Here is a 25,486-nt window from a genome sequence, read left to right on the forward strand (position 1 = left end):
GCTGCGGCTGAGAGTTTCATGGGCTGCGGCTGAGAGTTTCATATAGCATTATACACGACAGAAAACGTGATTGCACCAAAGAAACTTTGGTGCATTTTTTATTGTTTATTTTACAAATGGATGACTTTGTCTGGGATTCATGTCTGAGACATGAATAGATTGTGTTAGCATAATGAGTTTTAAAGAATTAAATTTTTAAAAATTACATCTTTCTGGTTTCCTTTCAGATATCAGTTGATAGCCCGTCAACCAGGATTAATGGAACAAACTTGGACCAGCTTTACAAGCGAGTTAATGCCAGGGTCTTGGATTGCTACCATTATCTTTACCTTATTCATTCCTCTCTGTCTGTATATTTGCGCTCGTGTGTCGCCATTAGAAACTGAAAAGATTACTCTCAAAGATGCATACATTCTAACTGTTGGAGCTCTTGCTTATCAAGGTAATATTTTTAAAAAGCAAAGTTTATTGGCAGGGATGGATGTACTGTAGTTCTGTATATGAAGTTTTATACTGACAAGGCAGGGATTATTATTGTCATTTATTATCAAAAGTTAATGAAGGCATAAAAGCTATATAGCATGTGGATGGATCCCAATTAAAATATTAAGATTCATAGTAATGATCTACACGCCCATTAGCTTTTCTTATGTAAATTGCATTTAACCCTAAATGTTTACAACTATTAGTCAGACAAGCAGAGAATTTGTCAAACTTGAGCTGTTTGACATTAGTAATAAGTAAACTGAATTATTTTAAACAGCAATGACTTTAAACATGAATAGAAATTCAAGTTGCTCTTTCCTTGTTTTTAGTCACAACCAATCTCTTTTGCAGTGTCCCAGTATCTTTTCATAGTACAGTAATCACAATGGAAGAGTTAGAATAAACAGAAACTAACTTTTTAGTCTGGTTAGTTAGGACTTGGATGGGTTCTTTGATATCACATCATCATCACTGTTAACGTTTTTATTGTCATATTTTCTCTTATGGGATTTAACCATACATGAGTTCTTGCTATTGTCTTCTTTTATGTGCACTTCTGCTCTTTCCTCCTAACCTTCATTCTGTTACTTCCATTTCTGCCATTCTCAGCACGTGTCAAAGCCATCTCCATCTTAGAGATATTGTTTTACTTTCCACTCACTGGACACATTACTCTGCAGATTCCTCAGTTGTAATATATGGTCTTCCCAATGCACTCCAGCCTTGTAACTTAGGACTTAGTAGTCACACCTTAAAATCTTCCACAGTTTCTTTGCCAGTGCCCATGTCTGTGCTGCATTTAGCACAGACCTTATAGTGCTCCTTAAATTTTTGCCTTTATTAATGAGATAATATTATAGTTATCAAGCATTCTCTTTTCACAAATGTAGACTGTTGCTACTTTATTTTTAACTGCTTTCTCAATGCCAGCTTCACAATTTAGTGTGTCCACAGGGCAACAAATTTTCTGCCTCTTCTAAAGCCTGCCTTTCCACCACAACATGGGGCTCCTCTTCCTTCTCTTGTGCCCTTCTTCCCCCTCTTTTCCATTTGCTCCTCTTATTCATTACAGGCATTGAAAACTTTGCACTCTTTAATGAGACTGTGGTACCCTCTGCCTTGTAATGTTATTGCGGATTTTCGTCATTTTCCTAAAATTTTCCTCTAGCATCATCACAAAATACAGCATGTTCAATTGATCTTATTTCTGTATAATTTTCAAACCATGGTGCATCCCCTTTTTCTTTGGATATTCTTGTTATACCTGTGTTCCACTCTCGTGGTACAGAACCAGAGGAATGGGAAAAGGTTAAGATAGGAATATCAGGTTGTTATACATTCTGGTTCTCCAAATGTTTTTAGCAAATCAGCTGCTATTCATGATGGTCCTGAGACTTCCAGTTTTCATCTTTCCAAGAGGTCTTAACCTCTTCACATGTTATCGTATAGGTTCCTCTGCCATGCCAACATCCTCCAGTTCACATTCACTCTTCATTCAGAAAGTTTTCACAATATGTACAGTCCTGCCCCCATAAAGAAGGCAGTAAGGGGTTTAATTTTCAAACTTCAAAAATAGTTAGTATTGTCAAGTTGTGATGAAAATACAATATTCTTATCTAATCAAATCTGACTTCCTCATATTAATTTGGAATGGGGAAAATTAACTTCAGAACTTTTAAATTTCTCATACCTGTACTTTGAAATTTCTTCGCAAGAAATGTAAGTTTGTGTTCATTACGTTTCATAGTCGTGGTATCAGGTTTGATGTTTAAAGAAGCTGCAGTCGAAGGAAATGCAGAGACATTCATAAATGCAAAGAATACTCAAGATCCACAAGTCTTGGAATTACGAGAAGGGTTGGGAGAAGCTTGGTTTAACGGGAGGGTTTCTTCAAAAAATTGAATATAAATGATGCTATGAAATGTAATACAGAGAACTCTCTCAGAACCTTTAAGTGATAACTGATTCCTTTTTACTTTCATTCAGGATCCTGGCTAGAGGTCAAAAGTACGTCAACACGTATCGTATTCATCTCCATTTTCTTGGCAACCTTACTCATTTATTCTTACTACACCAGTGCCCTTGTGTCTCTTCTTACTGTGGCATCGACCAGTACTGGCATCTCTAGTTTGCAGGAACTCCTCATTCATAAAAAATATGGATTTGGCTTCAGGAGAGATATTTCCATTCAAGAAGAATTTCTGGTATGGTTCTTTGGTTTTACTCTTTTTCAAATGGCTCATATGATTATTCTTATTTGTTCCTACAGGGATACAAACACCAAGCTTTTCATTTATGGAGTATCCTACAGTGCATGCACTGGACCATCTGTGAACTGACTAACAAGGAGGATAACTTGGAGAAGGGGGGAGAAGGGGTTACCCACACTCTCCAACCTATGCCAGCAAGTGTTCCCTTAGCCACGTGGCACTTCAGATGCTCCACATCGCTCTCGTCTTGTCTTGTAGAGAGCACCCTTTGTGTTGTTTGTGGTGTGACACTGTCTCTGTTTTGTTGTGTGCCTTTTTCGTAATTTGCATTAGTGTGTTTTGACCCCATTTTTCTCCTCACGTGGAGAACAAAAAAACCAATGCTGCTGGTAGGGTTGCAATCAGCCTTGTTACTGATTTAGGTCCCCACATTGTGGTACGATCATGTATAAAGAATGTGTGTGTGATTTACTTTGTGAAGAATGTGCTGCTTTGTCTTCCCTCCAGTGGTAGAGCTATGATAGGAGATATTAACTTTGCATCCAGATATAAGACATTTCTTTGTAAGTTGGTATTTTTTTTTCAATATGTTACCCATAACTATTATTTTATTGTCATTGTTATTCAGAAGATGAACCCTTTTCATATGGAACGAGCCAACAGGGTCCACTGACTTGAAATTCAAGCTTTCAAAGAGTATGGTGTTCACTTGAAAGAAGTAACAGAAGATAATAGGAAATACAGAAAGAGGAGATCAGTTATTAGAAAAGAAAATATAGATTACCACGATAATTAATAAATAGATAAGAATGTAAGTAAGTTATAATATACAAGAATTGTTTTAGGGTAGTAATGCCAGAGGTGAATGCATCCATGATATTTGCATGTTTGCTAAGAATGTACTGGTGTAGGTCATCAGTTATAGTCCCCTGGTAGGCTACAATCTTCTCATTCATTGACCGGATGGAGCTTGTTGGAACTACTTTTTGATGAATTTATACCAGGATAATCTTTTGTATATTAGCTTAACACCTGGAATATGAAAACAAAAAGAAATTTCATTGAGGCAGCAAATTGACTATTCAGTGATGATGATTAAACTGACAATGTAATAGAAGGAGAATCAGAAAGAAGAGAATATGAAGTAAGAATGTCTTTCACCTTCAGAGGGCTGAGAAAACTATTGATGTAGTGGATCGCTACATGGTCCAAGTGTTTCTAGTACTGTAAGTTGTCGTTCAATTAAATGACGAGTATTGCTGAGCACTTTCCCAACAGCCATAACGTTTTAACACAACATGTCTTAATCTCCATTGTTTCCGAGAACTCAAGAGATGGATTACTGCCAAAATTGCTGTTAACTATGAAATTATTTGCTTTGAGCAAGCGGTGACTGAGCAAGGAGCTGCAGTCTTTCATACCAAACACTGACAGCCTTGCAAAAACTCTGAATGAAGGGTTTGCAAGAGCCAAACACCTGGAACCAGATATACTTCAAGCTCCCTTTGATTTGATTTCAGGTTCGTTCTGCACTTTGCTGTGCTTTGCTGTTTCCATATCCAAATAGTATCCTTTGCATGCATCTTTGTATCAATACAAGCAATTTGTAAAAACTTGATTACTTTTTTCATTCTGAATTAAGCAACATGAAACTTTTTGTTTGTCGTCTCTGGGTGTTATTGCTTAACTTGTGAAGAATCAATGGACTTCTCTAAATTGCTTGTTGTCTAGGTAACTTGTGGTCTGTAAATTAATGAATATTTAATCTCATGGTGTGAACATATTAAGAAATGCACACATTCAAGCATACAGTGAAAACTTTGAGATTTAGGCTTTGTAAATTACCCAGATTGATTGTTCTGCAGTTATGGTTGAGATTTCAATTATCATAAGATTATGTCAGTTTACTAGATTTGTATTATGCACACATTAAAAGAAATCCAACAGTACTTGATAGGTGTAGCATTTTATTTGCTTAAACCATTACTTTTATTTGATTCCTTTGCCTATGTTTTAGGATAAGTGTGCCTTTTGGACCCTTTTACAAGTTTTCTTGGTGGATATTTCAAACCCTGTCCATCACTGATTATGACCATCTGGCATAGTTACACTCATAGAAAGAGCCTGAACTAAAAGCGGATTTCTCATATTAAACTTGAATTCTAAAGTTTTCACTCGGCATCAACACTCTTTGGAAATAATTTCGGGGTTGATCAAGTCACTCTTTGGCTTGTGGGTGACAATATTTACATTTTCTTCCTTCTACTACAAGGTTTTCTCGCACAGTATCTTAATGCATTTTCCACCCGACCCTCTTGCTGTCACCAGCTTGGTAGCTTTATAGTATCTCTCTCTTACTTCCTGCCACCTCATTCCCCATTTTCACTAGTCTTACTGATGCTGTCCATTGTAGGCTATTGGTGTTCACCCTCGGTGAACTCCCAGGACGTAACTGGACCTTCTCCCTATCTTTCGTAATTTACATAGTGATCCCACTTCTCCAAGTATGTTGACCATCTATTTTATTAATTTGCAAGTTTTATACCATGTAGCTCTTCACAGAAAATTGCCTTTTCTTGAAAATAGATAGTTGTCTAAGTCAGTGGTTTTTGTACAAATGCTTGAAAAATTTTATAACAAATTTTAGATAAATTTTACATTTGTGGCAAACAAACTACAGTGATGCCTTGTGTGCCCGTTCCTCTCCCTTTTGATTGGATTCAAATTCCTCTTTTCTTGAATGAGAGGATACGGGTTCTTACTTCCACGGAATAAGGTTTCACCCACGTGGGAGCCCATTTTCATTTTTTATCATATTTGAAACTTTTCAAACACCTTCTATTGTAAACTTCAGCCCTTGAAACTTTCTCATGATTAAGCAGCTAATTTAACATGAAAGTTGTGGATAGGCTTTGCAGAACCAGTTGATGTGAATGGTTACATGTCTTCTTTGTTCTAGGGAGCCCAATCTGGGCTTTACCATGATGTGTGGCATGAACTGACTTCTGGTGATACTGAAGATCTACCTAAAACCAATGAAGAAGGTGTTGACAAGGTCAGTTTGGTATTTATAATTTGTTCTCCTTTTTTATGATTTTGTTGACTTAAATATTTACACTGTTGCCCAGTTTAATAATCTCTTGTAATGAGCACCCCCCCACCCCTCCCCCCCAGTATTCATTTGACCTTTCGAATACAAATAGTCATATTTGATAGCATAGCCGCTGTTTGCCCTCCAAGGAGTTACGCTCTCATGGTTCCCCTAGGGCTTCACAAGACAGACCAACCCATCTCAGAGGATTCTTTTATAGTTAGTCTCAGCCAGACCAGTGTTTGTTGGTGCAGTGATAGAATGTAAAGGACTCATGACAAGAGGGCTCAGGAAATGTGTTTGACTTTGCATTTGTCGATCATCATGACACTAAAGCAAGGTACATAGTTAAGACCCAGTGAAAAGTTTTAGTTCCTTAAAGTTTGAAAGGGTAGGCTGATATTTGTTAAAATTGGGAGCCAGTAGATCTGCAAGGTGAGAAGTTAAGATTGGATTGCTAGGCTATGCTGTAATTGCCTTGCTGTTTTTTCCTGTCTAACAAAGCGATAATTATAATTTTCAGTGGGCTGCTAGGGTTGAGATGGTCTCACCCTACCCCTCCTCTAAAGGAGTTTTTTTCTTTTTTCCAAAAAACCAGACCCCCCCACTAGAAGGGGTCATAGAGAAAGATGGGTTTATCTGCGACCTGTCATGTTTGAACAGTCACATTGTTTGTGTAAATTTTCCTATATCTGTACTTATTTATTTTTTGGGAGCTCAGGGAAGAAGGAATTTAGATGCTGGCCTTTATAGATAATTGACTAATCAGGCCAGAGACCCAGGAGGAGTGCTGACGAAAGCCGGCAGACTCCAGTCAAAAGGTTTCCTAATAAATAGGAACAAGTCCTGCCATACAGCCAGCAGATGTCTAATGAGTCTGGGATTGAGTTGGGATACTCTTTGCAGCTGGCTGTTTCTGTCCAACAGCACTTAAACCAGAGTAAGGAAGGACCTGAGAAGATTCCTTGCACAGCCCAACTTTTCCGGATGACAGTTGGAACAAAGTTTGGGCCTGTTAGCTACAGCTTGCATCTGTGGTAGATCTAATCCTAAGATTGTGACTGTAGGATGTAAACAGAGTCTAGCTCTCACATGCCAGGAAAAGGCTTTGCGATCACCTTCAAATTAGATTGGGAAGATACTCTGTCCTTGGACCTGGAAGGGGTCTCTGGCAAAGAGGTTGACCTGATTCCACTGTCCACATGAGTGAAAGTACATATGGATGCCTCCTTGGCAGGTTGGGAGGATCGGCAGGTAGGATCGTCAGGAGGAGCGTCAGGTTGTCTGTCTGTCCATCTCAGAAAACTGAAACCTACAAAAAGGACCCACTTTTAGTCAGTCCTAGACAATACGACTGCAATGTCATGTATCAAGAGGTTGGGGTCATGTTCGCCCATTTCAAGTCAGTAATTGCCAACATACTTCCATTTTGGGAAGTAAACCTGTTGGCCACATGTGAGAACCATCAACTTCTAGGATATGTGTCTCTGAACTTGGACATTTGGGCAATAGCAAGAGATACATTCCTACAAGACTGGAACGAACGGAGGATGACATACCTCATTCCTCCATTGTCCCAGATTTTGAGGGCTTTGAACAATTTACTAGCTTTCTATGGAACCAACAGAACTGCTTACCTAGGCCCTGAATTAGGCGAGAAGTCATTGGTCCCTTTTGCTTCAACAATGGGTGAGAAAATAGATTCCTTTACCATCCACTGTTCTATCCCAGACAGAAGGAGGGAAAGTCAACTGTGTATTCTTTCTGAGCCATGACCTTCATGTGTGGATTTTAAAATCTTGTCTACCATGAAGGTTGTTTACCTAGCATTGCTAGGAACTTAATGCAAAACCATGGACTTTATGACATACCAGTCCATATAGAAAATGAGGTTAGATTACCTCTGTGCTGAGAGCCCAGTTGAAATCTGTTTAAACAGCTTTACATTTTGTTATATATCTTTTGAGGTCAAGTGCCATGCTATTACAACAGTCATAGCATACAAGACAGCATCGTCAGAACCCTTGCTTTATGGTATTGGAATTTATTCTAATATAGAAATTGTTAATTCCCTTCTCCAGTGTTTTGCATTGCATAGGTCAGCTCCTGCATGGCCAACCATTACCTGGTCCCAGAATAAGGTTCTTAGACTCCTGTCATTCCCACAACTCTTGTGCTCCAAAAGGCAGTCTTCTTGACCAATTAGACATCAGGAGCTCAGATTAGTGAACTGGGCTGTCTTAGACAAGGACAATGTTTCATCATTCATACACCTAGTTGTCATTTACTGTTGTCTCCTGGCCTAGAATGAGGACCTTTTAAGGGGAAAATTCCCCTTTCTGGATAACAGAACTCAGTATTTCATCATGCCCAGTTCAAGCAATCAAGGTTACCTAGATGTCATGCAAACATCCCAGATGGTCCTCTTTTTCCTACACCTTACCACAAACAAACTACTCTCTCTGCATGGGCTGAGAATTATTTTAGTGTCCCTCATTACAGAGGGAGACCCCCAACCCTTTCCTAAGTCGCACGACATCTGGAAGGTGAGTACATCATTAACTTCCTTCGGGAGTGTTTCTTTCGAGGAAGTCTCCAAGTGTATGGGGTGGATATTAGAGGCAGTATTCCTGAGGTGGGGAAGGTGCAATAATCCCAAAGCCAGACTAGGCATATTACATATATAGGTTTCTGTTTCCAGTTCTTTATTGCCCAACCCTAATGTGTATCTGGAATAAAGAAAACAGTTGATAATCTGTGACTTCACCGTGGATCAAAAATTCCTGAAACATTATTGCCATGAGAGTGGTGGTCAGCTGAGATATTGCTGGGAAGGCACAATAATCTTGCAGGTAACCTGACATAGTTAGATAAGTTACCTTAGAACCACAAAGAATAATATATATACCCTGTAGGTTCGTGCATTGTTTCTTGTTCTTTATTGTCAAACCCTAATGGGTATCAGGAATAAAGAAAATGGTTGATAACCTGGGTGTTGGGATTTATTTATTTGGAGCTAAACCATTTCTTTTGTAAGCTCTTTTGAGGATGAACAGCAGCTACACTATCAAAAAACAGGTTTTTACATAGGAGAAACATATTTTCCAAAATTATATAGTGGCTTCTATAACAAAGAAAATGTAAGTGATGCCTAACATTCTAGGAGAAATATGCTGGGTGCTTACCATGTTTGTCATTTTTTGTGTTAAAAATTGATGATGAAGCACATGCCTATGTGATGAGATGAATTTAAGTTAAAGATACATGCAAATTTAAGTTAAAGATCCAGGCAACGTGGGGGACAGAATTGGGCCATGAATCTTCTGACAGTACATCAGAAAGGTCATCTGGTTTGAGTGAGTTTGGAACACCAATGAAGATGCAGCAGCAGTTGGAATTTTTGTCAGAATGTTAGGAGCACAAATCAACAGTTTCTTTGGGTATGTGTGGAACAGATGAAGTCAAGAGAGTTTTTGTTTCCATATTTTGAGAAATATGATTTGAAGTTCTTTGATTCCTTTTCAACTCATCAAAACTCTGTTGAAGGAGTTGTCAGTATTCACTGATGTCATAACTGATCTTGTGGGTATATAGACAGGAGTCTGGAGACAATTTATTTAGTTCCAGAATTTAACCCACTTTTGATACATCATGCTGGCAGACGTGGTTACAAGTAGCCAGTTAGCATGCAACTGAGACCTAGTGTTAGCGATGCAAGTGGTGTATAAGCATGTGACTATGAGGCTGCTCTGTGATTGGCTGCCAAACCTGGTGGCAGAACTGGGTTTGGCAGTAGAGTTCAGAGACTACAATACTGACACAATATTTCACCTCAGAATCAAAATAATTAAATTTGTCCTTCAGACACTTTGTTAAGAGTGTCTAATAATCATTTTGCAATTTTTTCTTTTACAACTTTTAGTTCATCTTTGGCTTCATCATTTGTTGATGATTTGATAAGTTCTTTTGTTCGTCATAATTATACATTTTTATGACCTTTTTAATATATTCTTCTTTACGTATTTATCATAATTATTAACAGATCTTTCTCCTTTGACTTCGCTTGCTACCTGAAGAATTTTCTTTATTCTTCTTGAATACCCAGGGAGCATGTGAAGTCATTCACAACTTCACTCCATAAAGGCTTCCAATATGCACTGACCATTTTTAACTTGAATTCAGCCATCATTCACGTGACTTTCTCTCTCTGTAACGCCGTATGTAGCAAGTTGTTAGTATCAGCCCAGATCTATTGCATTCTTCAGTTTGTCTCTTGTGATGCAATGATCTTTCACCTATTTTTCTTTTGAAAACGTGAGTCTTGCCACGTGATGACGGGATGCTTAGAATAGATAACCCACTTTCCAAGATGCAGATGAACAGCTTTGGTGATGCATGGGTCTTAATCATTGCTGGAATATCCCTGCACAGCAGCTCAGCACTTCACTTTGTAGTGGCTTTTTTTCTTTGCCACAGTTGTTGCAGTATGATGGGAACAGATTGGAGGTTATTAAATGAAACTCTGACTTTCCTTAACATATTTATTACAGTGCGTCACTGACTTATGGCAACACCAACTTACGGTGGATTCGATCTTAGGACACTTTTTCAGCACTGTTAACGGCAGTTTGCAGCGCCGTAACTTGACGTTGCATCAAGTTACGGCACTGTAAGCGCCACTGTGCTAACAGCAAGGTTAGGCATCAAGTTACCAGTGCTTATGGCACTGTAACTTGATGCAACATCAAGTTACAGCACCAAGCATCAAGTTACGGCACTGTAAGCGCCGTTAAAGTACTGATAACAGCGAAACACTGATTTACAGGGGAAATCAACTTAGGGCAAGGCTCTATAACTGATCCCCCGCCGTAAGTCGAGGATACACCTACAGAATGGAAACTTAACCTAACCTTAACACTATAGCTCATCAAAACTTATCCTAGCTTTAGTCTTAATACTATAGTTTTCCCCCAACTATCAAAAGAACCTTAACCTAATTAATTACCTTAACCTACCGAACTGTAACTTGAGCTACTTTATTAGTCTTAATACGACAACGACCACCGAAAAGAACCCTAATCTAGCTCATTAACCTTAATTTACAATCTTCCCACAACTATCAAAAGAACCCCAATACTACAGGTTTCCCCCAACTATGGTCTCTGAGACTTCTTCAGATTAGAAGTCAGCTTGCTCAACATCAACCAGTATTATTTTGTCGATATCCTTCTTCCTATTCGAGAGATCAACAACTAGTTTTGTTCCTTTCCATCTGCTGTTGAACTTTCTTTGCTGCATGTCGAGATCGGCACCTTTTCTGATTCAGCGTCGTACATGGAGGAACTGGAAGAAGAGCAGCCTGACCAAGTGTTTTTTTTTTTTTCTGCAATATGACTGCTTCGTACTCTCTCCCTATGTTCCTTCTCACTTCTGCCATATCCCTTCCTCTGTTTTCAACTGCTCTTCTAAATGCCTCTATTCTTTGATTTCTTTCTTCTTATCAAGTTAGGTGAAGGGGAGCTCCTCACTCAATGCTAACCCACTCAGGCAAACTGCAAGTAAAAAAAAAATAAACATTTACATTAAACATTCACAACAAAACATGCAACAGAAAAAACATAACAGCAGAAATAAAAAATTCAACCACACAAACCCATTTTCCATACTACCACCACAACTTAATCCCTGTCACTCTCAGTCATTTTGCTTGAAAGTGTAGAAGCTGTGTCTGTGAGATCCAGAACCTCTTTGAGTGTACATATCTCCTATAATAGTAAATTCGCATAAAAAGTAGAGCTAAACGAGATCACATTACATTCAGAGTAGTGCAAGCACCTTGCCGTAGTCATACGGTAATAGTTGTATGAACATCATGAAATAGGTTTCATGACCACTTTTTAGTCTGGATGAATCTCTCCTTGAAAGTGAAATTGGAAAAAGATTTGTTGAAATTCTGCCTCGAAGATTACCCCGAAGATGTTTATGGGGAGATTCCCCACTCGTTGTCAGGCTGAAAGCTTAACTTATCACCACCTCGGTTCTCCTTAGCTATTGTCACTGTTAGCTATTGTGAATATGAAAATTCGTTTTTTCTTGTAAAGTTTTGCTAGTATGACTGTCTTGATGAATTTGGCCAGGAACAAATGCTTTTCTTTGAAATCGTTCTGGTAAAGATATAGAATACATTAGCAAGTTTATTGGAGTAATGTGAGTTAGAGTAATCATTGTTATGCTGGATCTCGTGAAATACAGGTTGAATATTTAATCTGCCCACTCTCTTGTATTTGATTATTAGGTGAGGAGCGAAAGCTATGTGTTCATGATGGAGGAGAATGTATACAGAGCAACTTTCTACAATTTTTGTGATGTCACGGTAATCAAGGAAAAATATTTTGTGCAAGACACTGGGTTTGCTCTTGCCAAAGGGTCACCATTACTGGAAATCTTCAATGCACAGTAAGTTTTGTTTACTGTACATTAGTACCATGTTTTATGTATGCAAAGCCAAAAAAATTACAGCATTATTAACTCAGCTGGAATTTTAATCGCCAGGAAAATATTTTCAGAGCATAGTTGTTCTGTTCAGGAGCAACTGTAAAATTTGATAGCACATGCAAACATGCAAAGGGGAAATACCTTTAGGTATGCATTGTGGTACTGCCATGTTTCTCGAACGTCTGCTGCATCAGAAGTGTCTGGAATGAATAACAATTTAAGTACGACGGTAACTTATTGAACGTTTATAGTCTGACTGTATGTATTCTAATGAGTCACCTCAAAGGGTCTCTGTATTTAGCAAGATTAAAATTTCAGGTTTTCTTGTTCATTGTATTAGAGAGGAAGCAAAAATATCAAATAAGGGTCAAAGCAAAACAAGTGTGTGTACAATAAGCCGCTAATATATGGAGACCAAATCCTTGATATATCGTTCTAAACTCATGAATTGGCAAAGGAGGCATTTGTTTTTACTACAGAAAGTGTGATGTAGTAAAAAATGGCTGTTATCTGAATCATTATTGTCAAATGCATAATTCAAGTCAAAATTGTGAGAAAAATCTGTTCCCTGTTGCCTTATCAAGATTTGGCTTGCGAAACGTTTCTGAAATTTCAAAAGTGTTTTGTTTGGCAGCAGAGCTGCTCAGTATAGAGGATTTAATGCATAATTAATTTTGTAGAAAATAGATTAATTCTGAATTCATTCAGTACAGTTCAGTCAGCACTGACTAACATTTCAGGTCATGCTCACCAGTTGTCAAAATAGGCCACCTTTGAGCATATGAATAAATAGATAATGTTGTTTCTTTTTTACATATGTTAATGAAGACCATCTATAAAAGAAATAGAATTTTTACTAAACTGCACAGCTTTATTGTGAAATGTCAGTTTATGCGGTTAGGCCTGCAATGAATAATGTAACTAGGCCTTTCATAAGTTCCAAGCACTAATGACTGTAATTAGGCCTATTGGTTCATTTGAATTTGAACTTCTGCATTAATGATATTAAAATTGATTTTATCTTGGAGCACATATTAATTTACAGAAAAAATATGCAGGGAATTTTGCAGATATTTTCTTCATTTGTCTTAATACCAAGGTGATAAGAAAATGAATAGCAACCAAGTATTTAAAATTTACATTTCAAATACAGTATAAGTGATCATTTTCCCTCATCAAAATGCAAATAAAAATCCAACAGAGTGAATTGGTAGACCTAGTTTTTTTTTTCTGTCAGGGCAAAACTGATGTGCTTGTATTCACGAACAAAACAACACTCAACCAACTATTTTACTGTAAATAGAAAAAAGTCCAAAGCTAAGTGTTTAGTCCTTAGTGTAACGGAAAATTATATTGGCAGATGGCAACATTCGATAATTTCATGTATTGCCAAAGCTTGCTTAATTAAAAAAAAAATTAGGTTAAATGTGCTGGCATCGTATCATCATTTTAGGGATGTCTTTATCCAATTTAGTTTCTTACATTATTCAAATAGGCTAAGCATGAGAATACTGTACTCATATCCAAGTGCATTACTTGGATGACGTTCACAATTTATTGCCACATTTTCATTTCAAAATACAATATAGCCTCATAAACATCTTACCAAAGTAACCACAAGACTGACTTTACAGACTGAAGAAGATGCGTACAGGAGGCATATTGAATCGGCTGTGGGAACGATATCAACCCCCATCGGCACTTTGTACTTCAGACGGAGTGGTGTCGCTTGGCCTTGTTCAATTGTTCACTGCTTTCTTAGTTCTTCTACTGGGCAATGTACTGGCTTTGGTGTTCTTGCCCTGTGAGAGGTGAGAATAATTTGGGGCATTGTAGTAAGCCTTGTTTTAGCTAGAAATGTATTTTGAGGTATTCTATTCTAAAGGTTGTTATTGCCATGGAAATGTTTTGCCAAAATTCAGAAAGGGTGTAATTGATTATGACACCAAATGGAAAGAAGGGCAAAAACAACTGAGCTCTCTGCTGAAGTTGTTCCTCGTTACCCAGAAATGGGCGGTGACTAGTCACCTACACCGACTCTAGCAATACTGCGAATTTCAGAATTTTTAAGCTCCCTGTGAGTGAAACTGTAAGCAGTGTAATTACTTGGTAAGTGTATATAAAAATGTCACGTTTCTCAATAAGATATAACTAAAATTAATGATGTAAGCATGTGCTTGAACCCTATTTGGAATTTCATAACTAACTAAATTCAGTTACATATTAAGGGAAATACTATTCAAAGTAAGTAACAGATATTGGATTCAGCATGATCGTAACCGTTTATATCTTTTCTTTAATTGATTAGACATGCCAGTTTGTATTGAAACAAGCCTACTGGCCCATATTTTTAAGTACATAAAGGTAAAGAATGTTGGGAGGGAGCAGTAACATATTTCACTTGAGAAGTGCATAAGATACAAATTATTAGAGTTTTTGCATCAGTTTTTCACTTTCACAGGTATTTTCAACAATGTGTTCACACTAAAGTTTCCCTGTTTTATAGGTTGCACTGGAACATCATTGGCAAGTCTAAATACTCAAGAAAGCCTTAGATCCCACCTGATAGTGTTGTGAAGTTGAAAAGAAATTGAGTGCTGCCTGCAGGTTGTAGCTACAGTAGCTTTGATGTAACGAGTTAAATTTTTGTCAAGTTTACAAATCCCCATCGGAATAAGGTATTTTACATTTATTATATGCTGTAGGGTAATGAGCAGTTATATATAGTTGGCTCTGTTTTTGGAGAGGATTGTTGTGTTGGACGGGAGAAAATTTTCATCCAAGCAAGGTTATCCTGTTGTGAGTAAGCATTTTGGACATTAATAATATTCAGCAGCAGTGATTCAACAAGAACACATCAGAATAGTGTGAGCTGCGTTCGTAAACATTGCATGGCACACCTTGGATGGCTCTAAAGGTAGGCCTACTTTTGACTACATTCCTTCAGCCACAGGTATGAGTAAAAATTGTGATTCACTAGGCTTTTTAAAATTCTGGTACTTTATAATACTGATAACAATAATATTGTTAGAGGACAATATCAAACTAAGAATAAGTTTGATAATGCACAAGATGGAAATAAAGATTTGAAGAATAAGGAATGAAAGGACTAACAGTGCAGAGCAATGTTAATCCTTTTTGTCTGACATACAAAAAGACAGAGTCTGGGGATATTCAGGACATGAATAATTGGCAAATATGCAACTGATAGGGTTGTGATGAAACAAACTATAGTTCCAGAAGGTTAAGGTAATCCCGAATACTGGTTGATGGAGAATTATTGATATATATTTCACAAAGTTTATCCACCAAAACTTTAAAATATTTTTCAGTTACTGACCCCAGTTAGATATCAGTGCAGCATTCATAAATTTACTTACCTGTTTGTAAGTAAATTTATGAATACTGTACAGATATCTAACTGAGGTCAGTAACTGAAAAATATTTTACAGTTTTGGTGGATAAACTTTGTGAAATATATACAAGTATCAATAATTCTCCATCAACCAGTATTCGGGATTACCTTGACCTTCTGTAACTATAGTTTGTTTCATCACAACCCTATCAGTTGCATATTTGCCAATTATTCATGTCCTGAATATTTCCAGACTCTGTCTTTTTGTCTGTCAGACAGAAGTGAGGCTAAGTGCACAAGTACCATATGGATCAGGTTTGTCCCAATAAGCTCTGTTCACTGTACCCAGCATTAACTCTGCAGGGTGCTTCTATCCCCCATACTAATCCTCTTGGAGAGGTTTGGTATGGCTTAGCCACAGGATTCAACAGCTTCATTCATTATTTTTGGAGACTGCAATGCAAAGCACAGCGATTGGCTTAATTCAAATTCCACAGATCAGCATGGCTGGTCTGCTCTTGCGTTCTGTGGATCCTCAGATTTTGTCCGTCTAATTTAGGAACCCATACATATTTCTGGTAGTAGGTTAGACATCATATTCACGGATGTTCCAGCTTTTGTCAAGTACTAGGTCTTTGAGTATTTGGGCACTTGTGACCATTTTGCCATTGAGATGGACATATCTGTTAGGCAGACAGTAAAACATGGCTGAATTCTAGAGCCAGGTGGGACCGCATTATTGAAGCTTGTCAGGCACTTAATATTTCAGATGCTATATCAGATCTTGATCCTAAGATAGTTATTTTAATAAGGTATGTCCCCAGAAAGGTCTCCAAATTCAGGGCAAATGACCAGCCATAGTTTGACAATACATGTAGACAAGCTTTTAGGCGACGTGAGTTGGAAAAACATGATATAGAATAAACTTTGTCATTTCGTTGACCGTATATACTCGTTAACTCGCGATCTCGCACATCGTGCGACACCCAGATTGTCACCCATACAAAGAATTTATCATGTATCTCGTGTATCATGCGAATTCCTTTTTTGAGAGACCAGATTACTATGGACTAACCTCTTTTATTCCATCTCTTTATCCCATCTTCTATTTAAATAAGTTAAAAAGTAAAAGCTAATGATAAAAGTAAAAAAGTACAGCCGTAACAACCAAACGAGAAACAACCGTTTTGCTATGAACACAGTCTAGGCTATGAACAACCGAATTGGATAACAACAGCTGTTTTGCTTCCATTTCAACCATCGTACGATAGTAAACAATTACTGTAGTCATGTTACAAATGACGTTAAGTAGAATAGGACTGATATATACAGTATTTTGCATTATGCCCTTATTTGCTTTGGAGAAAAGATCGCAAGGAAACATACTGCTAAATTTAAGCTGCAAGTTGTAGCTGAAGCCGAGAAAACAAATGTTCAAGTGCTAATGACTGTAAATTATTGTGCATCAGCAACATGGATGGCTCTCCTGAACTTCGATATGCCATCAAACTCTACTGTAAACAATATGGAGAGAAAAGTATTTTAATCAAAACTACTGGGCATGAAAAAACGCATTTTACTGTTGTTTTAACGTGTTTGGCAAATGGGACGAAACCTTCATTTTATAATACAATTAGTAATACGCGAATATTTATAATATTACTGGATGCAGTGAAGTAAAGCATAACTTGTTAAAAGATCCATGGAAAAAGATGTATATTTGTTATGTTTGTATTTTGTAATATACTAAATATGTGAATATTACATGTACTAAATATGTGAATATTACATATGCTAATTTATATTTCATGTATGATGCAAACCCCTTAAAATTAGCTTCAAAATTAGGTGTTCAAAAGTCACATGATACGCAAGTATATACGGTATTTTGAACTTCTAAGGGTACAGTAAGTAAAGCAGTTTGTAATTACATCATCGTTACATAATCGATATTTCACAAGATACCTGCTGTTGCAAATGCTAGCCTATACACAGATGGTTTTGTAATTTAGCAGTTGTCTTGTACTACAGATATGAGATAAATTCATGAAAATTTGTCATAATTTTTTACCTCGTCTTATCTAAAGGTAGTCTTACACACAAAAATGTACTGTATATGCAAGGTATTTTGACTTACGATAAGCCTATTATTATATAACGCTTCAGACAGATAAATTTTCACCAGACAGATTATAAATTAGGTTAAAAAAAGTTTTCATACCCTGAATCAACTTTTTATTTCCACAAACTTGTAGTATTGATTTTCATGACAATTTAAAGTATAAATATCCCAATATTTGTAACATTATAGCAGCTCGATACCATGTGTTGGTAGGAGACCTTGAGAAGCTCATCATGAGACATAGGCAACAATTGTGTTGGCAGTTGTAAATGCTACTATCATTCTCAAGATTTCCTATGGTGCTGCTGTTTAACTGTACATAGGTTATTTAGGGGTGCAAAATTGAATTCATGGTGCAAGAGTGCAAAGGTTAAAAATATCTCTAATTTCTCTCATCCAGATACAGATTATTGCTCTCACATCACCTCAAAGCACTGCTTAAATGGTAGACTATATATATCTACATCACTGCAATTAGCACATTTAAAGAGACTAAAGTGAACTTAAATTTTTGCTTGATGTTCAGTGTTCCCAGACATTAGTGTATAAAAAGGAAGAATTTAATATCTTGCCTTTCTGTCCCTATTAGTCTCTTCACTCACTAGTCCAACACTGCCAATGTTTTAGTTTATAGAATCATGAAAAAATAAATTAATAGCGATTACTACTTCTACCTCATTCTTCTTCTGAACATTTAACCAAAAATATATACTCTGCCATCTTTAAAGCTAGAGGCAAGGAAATTTTAAGCTACTGAGGATCACCAATATTTTCTTTTCTGTGCCAGTAAAATCTCAGTAGGGTAATGACTACTAATTTTAATAAACTTAAGGTACTACTAACTTGTGTTTAGCATTGTAACAGAAGAGTGCTTCCTGTCAAACATTCATTGTCTAAAGGCTGATGAGCAGTAGCAGTGATAATTTGTCAGAACCCCTGGCTAAGTGAAGCAATCATCCATCTGAACACAATGGTGGAGCAGACTGCAGGCAATATGAACTATATTTATTTATATATATTCATATATAAATATATATGTTTGAAAAAAAAAAAGATACATTGGAGGGAAAAAGAAGAATCATGAAAGCTGGAGGAATTGATGATGGATGCTGGACAGGGTGATGGAAAAAAAATTACATGAATCAGTATAAAAAGGTATGAGAAAAGGGTTGCTTTTGAAAGAGTATCATACCAAAGGAGTTTGTCCAAGAGTGCTTTAAAAATGGTGTAAATTACATTAATTACATTATACACAAAGTTTACTACACTATTTCGTTAGCCAATAGAGTAGCTGAAACCTATCGTCATTAGTTGGAAATGCCCAAAGAAATTTGTATCGACTCTCAACAGCAGGTTCTTTAACATAGTCTTGGACTATTTTCAACTTCCCTCAGAATGATATTCTTGAAACAGGAACTTAACAACCATTCAGACACCTTCTTCTCAATTGTATCAGTCACACAAAAACACCAAACATCATAAACTTTATATAATGTGTGTTTTCAAGCAGTAAACATGAAGTTCAACTCTTAGTATACAGGCATGTACATCTTGAAACTATTTTGCCATAAAATTAAAAAGTGTACAAAATCCTTGTGATTTGATATTTGCCAGTACAATAAAACAGGGTTTGGCTTACCTAGACATCCAAGAAAAAAATCCATCAACTTCTTTAGCAGTAGACCTTATAAAACTCATCACAAATTATACATTTGTCGACACATTCATCAATGGAACTGTAGTATATTAACAACCTGGTCATAACATCAACTGTAAGTCACCATGAGAAAGGCTGTTATTGACAGAAATGTGCCGACCCAAGAACAATTTTTATGGGTCTTATAAAAATCAAGGCCAAATTAATGTGCCAACGAATGATCAACATGCAGGCAAGAGTTGAACAAAAAACTGTTTTGTGTACATTTGGCACATCTTAAATCTTATAGTACTGTACTTGAAACTTTCATCTCCAGCCATCCATGATTAAATATCAAAATACTGCTACTCTGCCAATATGAAAGCTTTATACATTTGTAAATTAGATGGAACTTGTCTGCTACTATGACAGCATTAAGGAAGCCACATCTGCACTGCTCATTAAATAAACATTACCACCTGTGTCCTATAAACCCAACTGAGACCAGCATTTTTACTTAGATTACTTCATAGTTATCAAGGACAATCGTAAGAGTAAATATATGGCTCTAACAAAAATCATTTTAATTTGCAAATGTTTGCCTTCATTTGTCAATTTGCAAATGGTTTGCCTTCATTTGTCAATTTAAAAGTATTGAACAGCAGTTTTATGTATGTATTAGGTACTCAAGATGGAAAAAAGTCACTTTTTGAGCTTTCCTCAAAAACTGAAGTAACAAAGGATAGGGTCGAATCACATTTAGGTTTAAAATTTACCTAAAAGTATGTCGTCATGTATCCAACCCTTGGTTTTTCCACGTACTATAAAACTAGCTGAGAAGGCTGCTGATTGTTGAATGCTGGTTTTAAGCTTTACAGATCCTCAATGCTAACATCAACGTCAAGCATAACAGCAGCTACTACAGAACAGAAGTGGAGGGATAGAGGCATAAAAGCTAAAACCAAAAATGACTTGAACTTCTTTTCAATTATCATTGGAGTCTAACAGCAACACTTCCCAGTGAGTGTGTGTGTGCAACAAATATTGTGCATCAAGAATGAACTACTGAGTCTGGGACTTAATGAAATACACAGCAATTAGTGCATATTAGTGTAATTTTGTACTATAAATTTTGATGACACTTAAAAGGAACGCAAGTCATCGTTGGGTTTGCTTCGCTATATCTGCCACAAGTGTTTCACTGTTACCTATAAAGCTCTTAAAGATTACTCGATGAGATTCATCCTTATATAACAAAATATTTAAATATATTCCTTTGAATGAAAAGAAATCACTTCTTTGCCACCTTTCAATAATACATAATATGTATACTGTACAGTATATAATTATAAACTAATCTCAAACTTACTTTTAAAAAAGAAACTACGAAAATAACTGTAGCCTGTATGACTGCAATATAATGAAACAGTTCAACCAAAGTCTTTTCCTTCTGTAAAAATGATTGCATAACACACAAAATCTTAATGATGCCCTGGAAAGAGCTAAATTACAAATAGAAAGACTGAATATCTATGTATTTACATAAAGAGTCTTTCTATAGTGCATATTTGAACATTTATTATATCAAGAAAATAATAGTAAACCAAAGCTAGTAACCAGTTTGTTATGAGCATTTTTCACATTCTTAAGAGTTTTTTCATAAAATATTGTTAGGCAACATTCAAGGCAATATCTTCCTTACATTTTTTTCTTTGATGAGGCGTAACGTGAAAGGGCTAAATTACTGTAACTCAAAACTGCAGACTTGAGATCACAAAACTGGAAAATAGTGCACAGTAATTTAGAAAATGAAATAACCTATTACATAACACAACACAACAGGGGTGCTGTTCCAAATGATGATACCTCTTTCCCTCAACTTATATTTTTTTATCGAATATTAAAATTTCTTTCAAACTACATACAAATTTACTTGATGCAAATATAACCTGAAAATAGAAAAAAAAGCCGTGTTAATTCAAATTTATGAACCTCTTCCTCTTAAGATATTGCCTTAAACTCTTTCTTTTCATTAGTTCAAAACCCAACTTAATTATTGACATAGTCTTTGAAGAGCAAATATTTTTTTTACAGTAGATATATGATATAGGTATTTACATGTAACTTGAAGCACAAAAAGTACTTCTTTCAAAAAAATTCATTCTCCCACTTTATATTATTACATTGTGCTTTTAAAATTAATGTGCTCGAATAATACTGCCGACCTAAGAATTTTGATCAACACTCTCTGAGTTTTGTGCTACTGTAATATAGAAACTACTTACCACTGTACAAAATCAATATTATAGATTTTAATAATTGCACAGTACATTCACTGTAAAACTCTGGTTTCGTCACTGCAACAACGGCAGGATTACCTCTATCTCCAAAAAGCAATGTTGTAACCTAAATATCTATTCACCTTGTGTTCCCAAAACATTCAACAGCAGGAGATGATAAAATGTAAAGTATGGAAATTGCAACCTTTTGCCTAACCGCCAAAGTTAAAAACAAAGAAAATATGAAATGAAAGATTAATTGTGAGCAAATCCTGGTGCTCATGCAGGCATAAAGATGAGATTCTTCAAAAGACTTGATATCATTACACTGTTTCATACTGGCGTTTCAGGGACTTGGCAAGACAGCAGGCAAAGGCAATACCAATCAGCTGAAAAAAAAAAGAAATGTTTGAAGGTTTTATGAAAAAACTAAATATTGTACAACTTGTGATGTAAACTTTCCAAAACCAGAAATATCATATATTTAAACACTTCATTGCTAATACACTAACTGTCCATAATTTTAAAGAATAAACTAACTTCATCTCTCCGTAGGGATTGTCTACCATTTTGGAAGCTTGCTATTCTACTATTGCACATATGTAAATTGTCAATGGTAAGTATACTGTGTAAAATTGAAAAGAGAATGATAAATAGTGTCTGTATTTACCAATGATTCACTTATTCCTAATTATCAAGAACAAGGTGAAGATCATGGAACTAGTGAAAGTTCATGGACTGTATATACAGTCAACAATAATAGTAGAGGTCTAAAGACCATCATCAGTGCAGAATGCTTCCCAACAACTACCACAGTGAAATGTGTAAATGCAAGAACTGCACAGAAGTTCCCTGAATGCCTAAGAGAATGAAGTTAAAGTCGAATTACTACAGCAGATATTTTATGTATACAGTATTAGGATTTTGTCAAAAGTTGTAGACAGGGCATATACCATGAAGACCAAAAAGTGTGTCCCATTTCAAGGCTGCAGAGAATTTGCCTACTTGATAACTCTTCCATTGACTTTAAACCTTAAGCCTATGCAATATATCTTGTGAAGACTATTGTCATGGGCTAACTTCCTGTTGTTTACTCCCTGGCCTTTGCAGTTTAGCAATAATAACTATTAAGAAATTTGTAAAATTAAGGTGCATTTAGAATTAAAATTCAGTTGTTGCAATGCACTCAAGGAATCAATAAAAAAATGTATCACTGCAGATTAAAATTTCCTTCAGCTCTATCAAAATAACAAAACTGTGCAGCTGCTTGGTAACAAAAAAAACTACTGCATTCAGCATACACAGAATATGAGTGAATATCCATCAGTCCATATAATGTAGTGAAAAATGTTAGATCCATGAAGACCACCATAGTCCTGCATAACAGCCTTCTCCCATGCTAACCTTGAGAGTAAAGAATGCGGTGAAGGGTACAGGGCAGTAGTGTATGATTACTGGGTTAGTATGATGAAACTGTTTTTGGTCATTACAACATTGTCCACTACAAACCCATTAAATAAAAAATTGACTGAATTACTATTAAACCATTAGGAGGTAGAAGGATAGAAGAGAGACTGTAAAATCAGAAGTCTATATCTCCAAAATAGTCTGAATGGAGCTAAGAAGTCAGAAAGTGAAGCCTGTACCATCCACAGCAGACTGGGGGTTCTCAGTAAAGCAGTAGGTTGTATAGAGGAACTTTTAATTCCAAAGGCATCCTACTGGTTAGTTATATGAGACATGAAGACACTTCCTCAATGTTATCCAAAAATGTGAGGAAGATGGAAATAACTCGTATCCCTCTCGACTTGCAAAACGTTCAGCCATAGCACTTGGCATTAATGAGTAGACACCAAGAGACTTGTTTCTTTCCCTAGGTAAAATCTCGAGAAGGTAACCCAACAATGATGAAAAGGCAAAGACCTTGTGAACCTTGATCTTGAACTGGAAAAGATCCTCTTGCATATACCTAACTACAACATCCAAAAAGCTCCTCTTTTAGAAACATGATACAACTTCAAAACGTAAAGATCAAGTAATTCTAGATAAGCAGAGATAAGCAAGAAAACTATAAACATGAGCCTACTTCTGAAGGCTTTGTCATGACCAGGTCTAACAAGATTTGGAAAGCACTCCTACTTGGGCCACAAAGGATTAATTAGTTATCAGGGAGTTTTCAGAGATCTAAACCTCGGCAGCACCAAACAAGGGGATCCAAATGGAGGAATGACAAATTTCAATGCTGGCCAAGAGCAGAACAGTGGCAGCCTGTTATTCAATGAAAAATTTCCAGCAACAGTATTCCCCACACCTCCCAGAAGACCCTGTAGAGATCCGAAGTTAGCATCTCCACAGCCAGGTGACTTCTGAAACAGGACAAGCAAGTCCTTTAATGTGGCATGATTCTTTTTTGTCGTCACATTTGCCAACTGCTAAAGGGTCTAATGAATGTGAAGGACAGGATGAGAGCCTGGCATCATCCTCTGCAAAAGACAAACTTTTGGCCACCAGGATGTGACACCATCAAACACCCACTCCGGCTAATTCAACAAAGTCAGCTCTTACTTACAGAATCTATAAATATTACTGATCTCCATCAGTGATCAATAAAACTGAACATAAAGGTGTGATTATCCTTGGTAATAACTTCCACTGAGGAAAATAAAAGCTGCTGAGCCTGTGAGTAACAGCCTTTGATATGGCAAAACTTGTGAAAGTACTCATCCAGCAGTGAGGGAGGCAGAGCTGGAACAGCCACAATAGTAGACTAGGCCACAATCAAAAGCAATCATACACTGATCCTAAAACACTGAATACTGTACTCCTTTTTCCTTTAACCATCTCCAAACAGTCTGCAGCCCTCAGGAACTCAAATGAAGACAAAAGTACAATGGTGGGGGCTCAGGTGCAGGCAAAACTAATGAAAATTCATTACCGAATTCAAAATACCACCACCAGCTCAGGAGGCAAAACACTAAATAAAAACCCTTAGAAATTAAAAAATCACTATATACCACCTCACTATAAAGAATATATCAAAGTAAATGGGTGTACAAATGAAAATGAATCACAAAAAATTCCAAATACTGCTAACCCTGAAAGAAAAATTGAAAACACATGGCAAAATGGAGTTATATACTCTACAAGGTGGTCCTGAAATGCATAGTAGAGTCTTCATCTTTTAGGATCTAAAAAGCTGGTGCAACTGGAATGCTGTTTCTATGGATGTAAGGCTATTTGTTATCGATGGGGAATTGCTGGCTGAGGCTAAATTAACCCTCCTCTTCTAAGGTACCTGCAGCCCCTTACAACTACTGCCCCTATCTTGAAGAAAGGATGGGAAAATATTTTCATGGTGTTTTGTTAATGATTAAACATACCACAGGTCCAAGTGACAACTAGCAGATATGAGAGTTACATGTAACAGACCAAAATCTACAGTATTCATAGTAAATTTTACTATGTTGTTCCCATTGATGAAATTGATAACATTTGGAAAGATGCCTTACACAGTAAACTTCAGATGATAAGACGGCTACCAAGCTACAGAATTTTGGTTTTCAAAGATGTGAATGCTAGGACTGGAAATGATGATAAAGTATTTAGATAATGCTTGGACCTTCATGAAACTAGTAAGATTAATGGTACTGCAATGGTTTGCAGTTTCCTATTTTATTAGTTTGTGTTATAATCTGATGATGATATTAATAAATAGACTGACTTCTCCTTGCCAAATAAGCTATAAAGCCATAAATCTCTGACAGACGTTCATTAAGTGTACGGTTTCAAGCAGGTGTTTACATAGGTTGTTA

General features: G+C 36.5%; 2 protein-coding genes and 1 long non-coding RNA gene across 3 annotated transcripts in view; 1 reads left to right on the forward strand and 2 right to left on the reverse strand.

The window, feature by feature from the left end:
• The window catches only part of LOC136853381 (probable glutamate receptor), a 36,995-nt gene extending 21,630 nt beyond the window's left edge, over positions 1-15,365 (forward strand). The window contains 6 exon segments of the mRNA XM_067128828.1: positions 228-442; positions 2,473-2,690; positions 5,656-5,751; positions 12,083-12,243; positions 13,917-14,093; positions 14,789-15,365. Of these exon segments, the coding sequence (XP_066984929.1) occupies positions 228-442; positions 2,473-2,690; positions 5,656-5,751; positions 12,083-12,243; positions 13,917-14,093; positions 14,789-14,837 (916 nt within the window). The 3' untranslated portion in view covers positions 14,838-15,365.
• On the reverse strand, positions 10,327-14,027 carry LOC136853382 (uncharacterized). Its single transcript, XR_010857440.1, has 3 exons — positions 13,889-14,027; positions 12,424-12,482; positions 10,327-11,339 (listed from the first exon to the last, which is right to left on the reverse strand). It is a non-coding gene; the product is annotated as an uncharacterized lncRNA (long non-coding RNA).
• Positions 15,366-17,849: 2,484 nt separating the features above from the next.
• The window catches only part of LOC136853383 (CD63 antigen-like), a 579,498-nt gene continuing 571,861 nt past the window's right edge, over positions 17,850-25,486 (reverse strand). The window contains exon 6 of the mRNA XM_067128829.1: positions 17,850-22,063. Coding sequence (XP_066984930.1) covers positions 21,998-22,063 — 66 coding nt within the window. The 3' untranslated portion in view covers positions 17,850-21,997. The remainder of the gene's footprint in view (positions 22,064-25,486) is intronic.

Source organism: Macrobrachium rosenbergii, chromosome 27 (assembly GCF_040412425.1).
Source record: "Macrobrachium rosenbergii isolate ZJJX-2024 chromosome 27, ASM4041242v1, whole genome shotgun sequence".
NCBI classification, from domain to species: Eukaryota; Metazoa; Arthropoda; class Malacostraca; order Decapoda; family Palaemonidae; genus Macrobrachium; species Macrobrachium rosenbergii.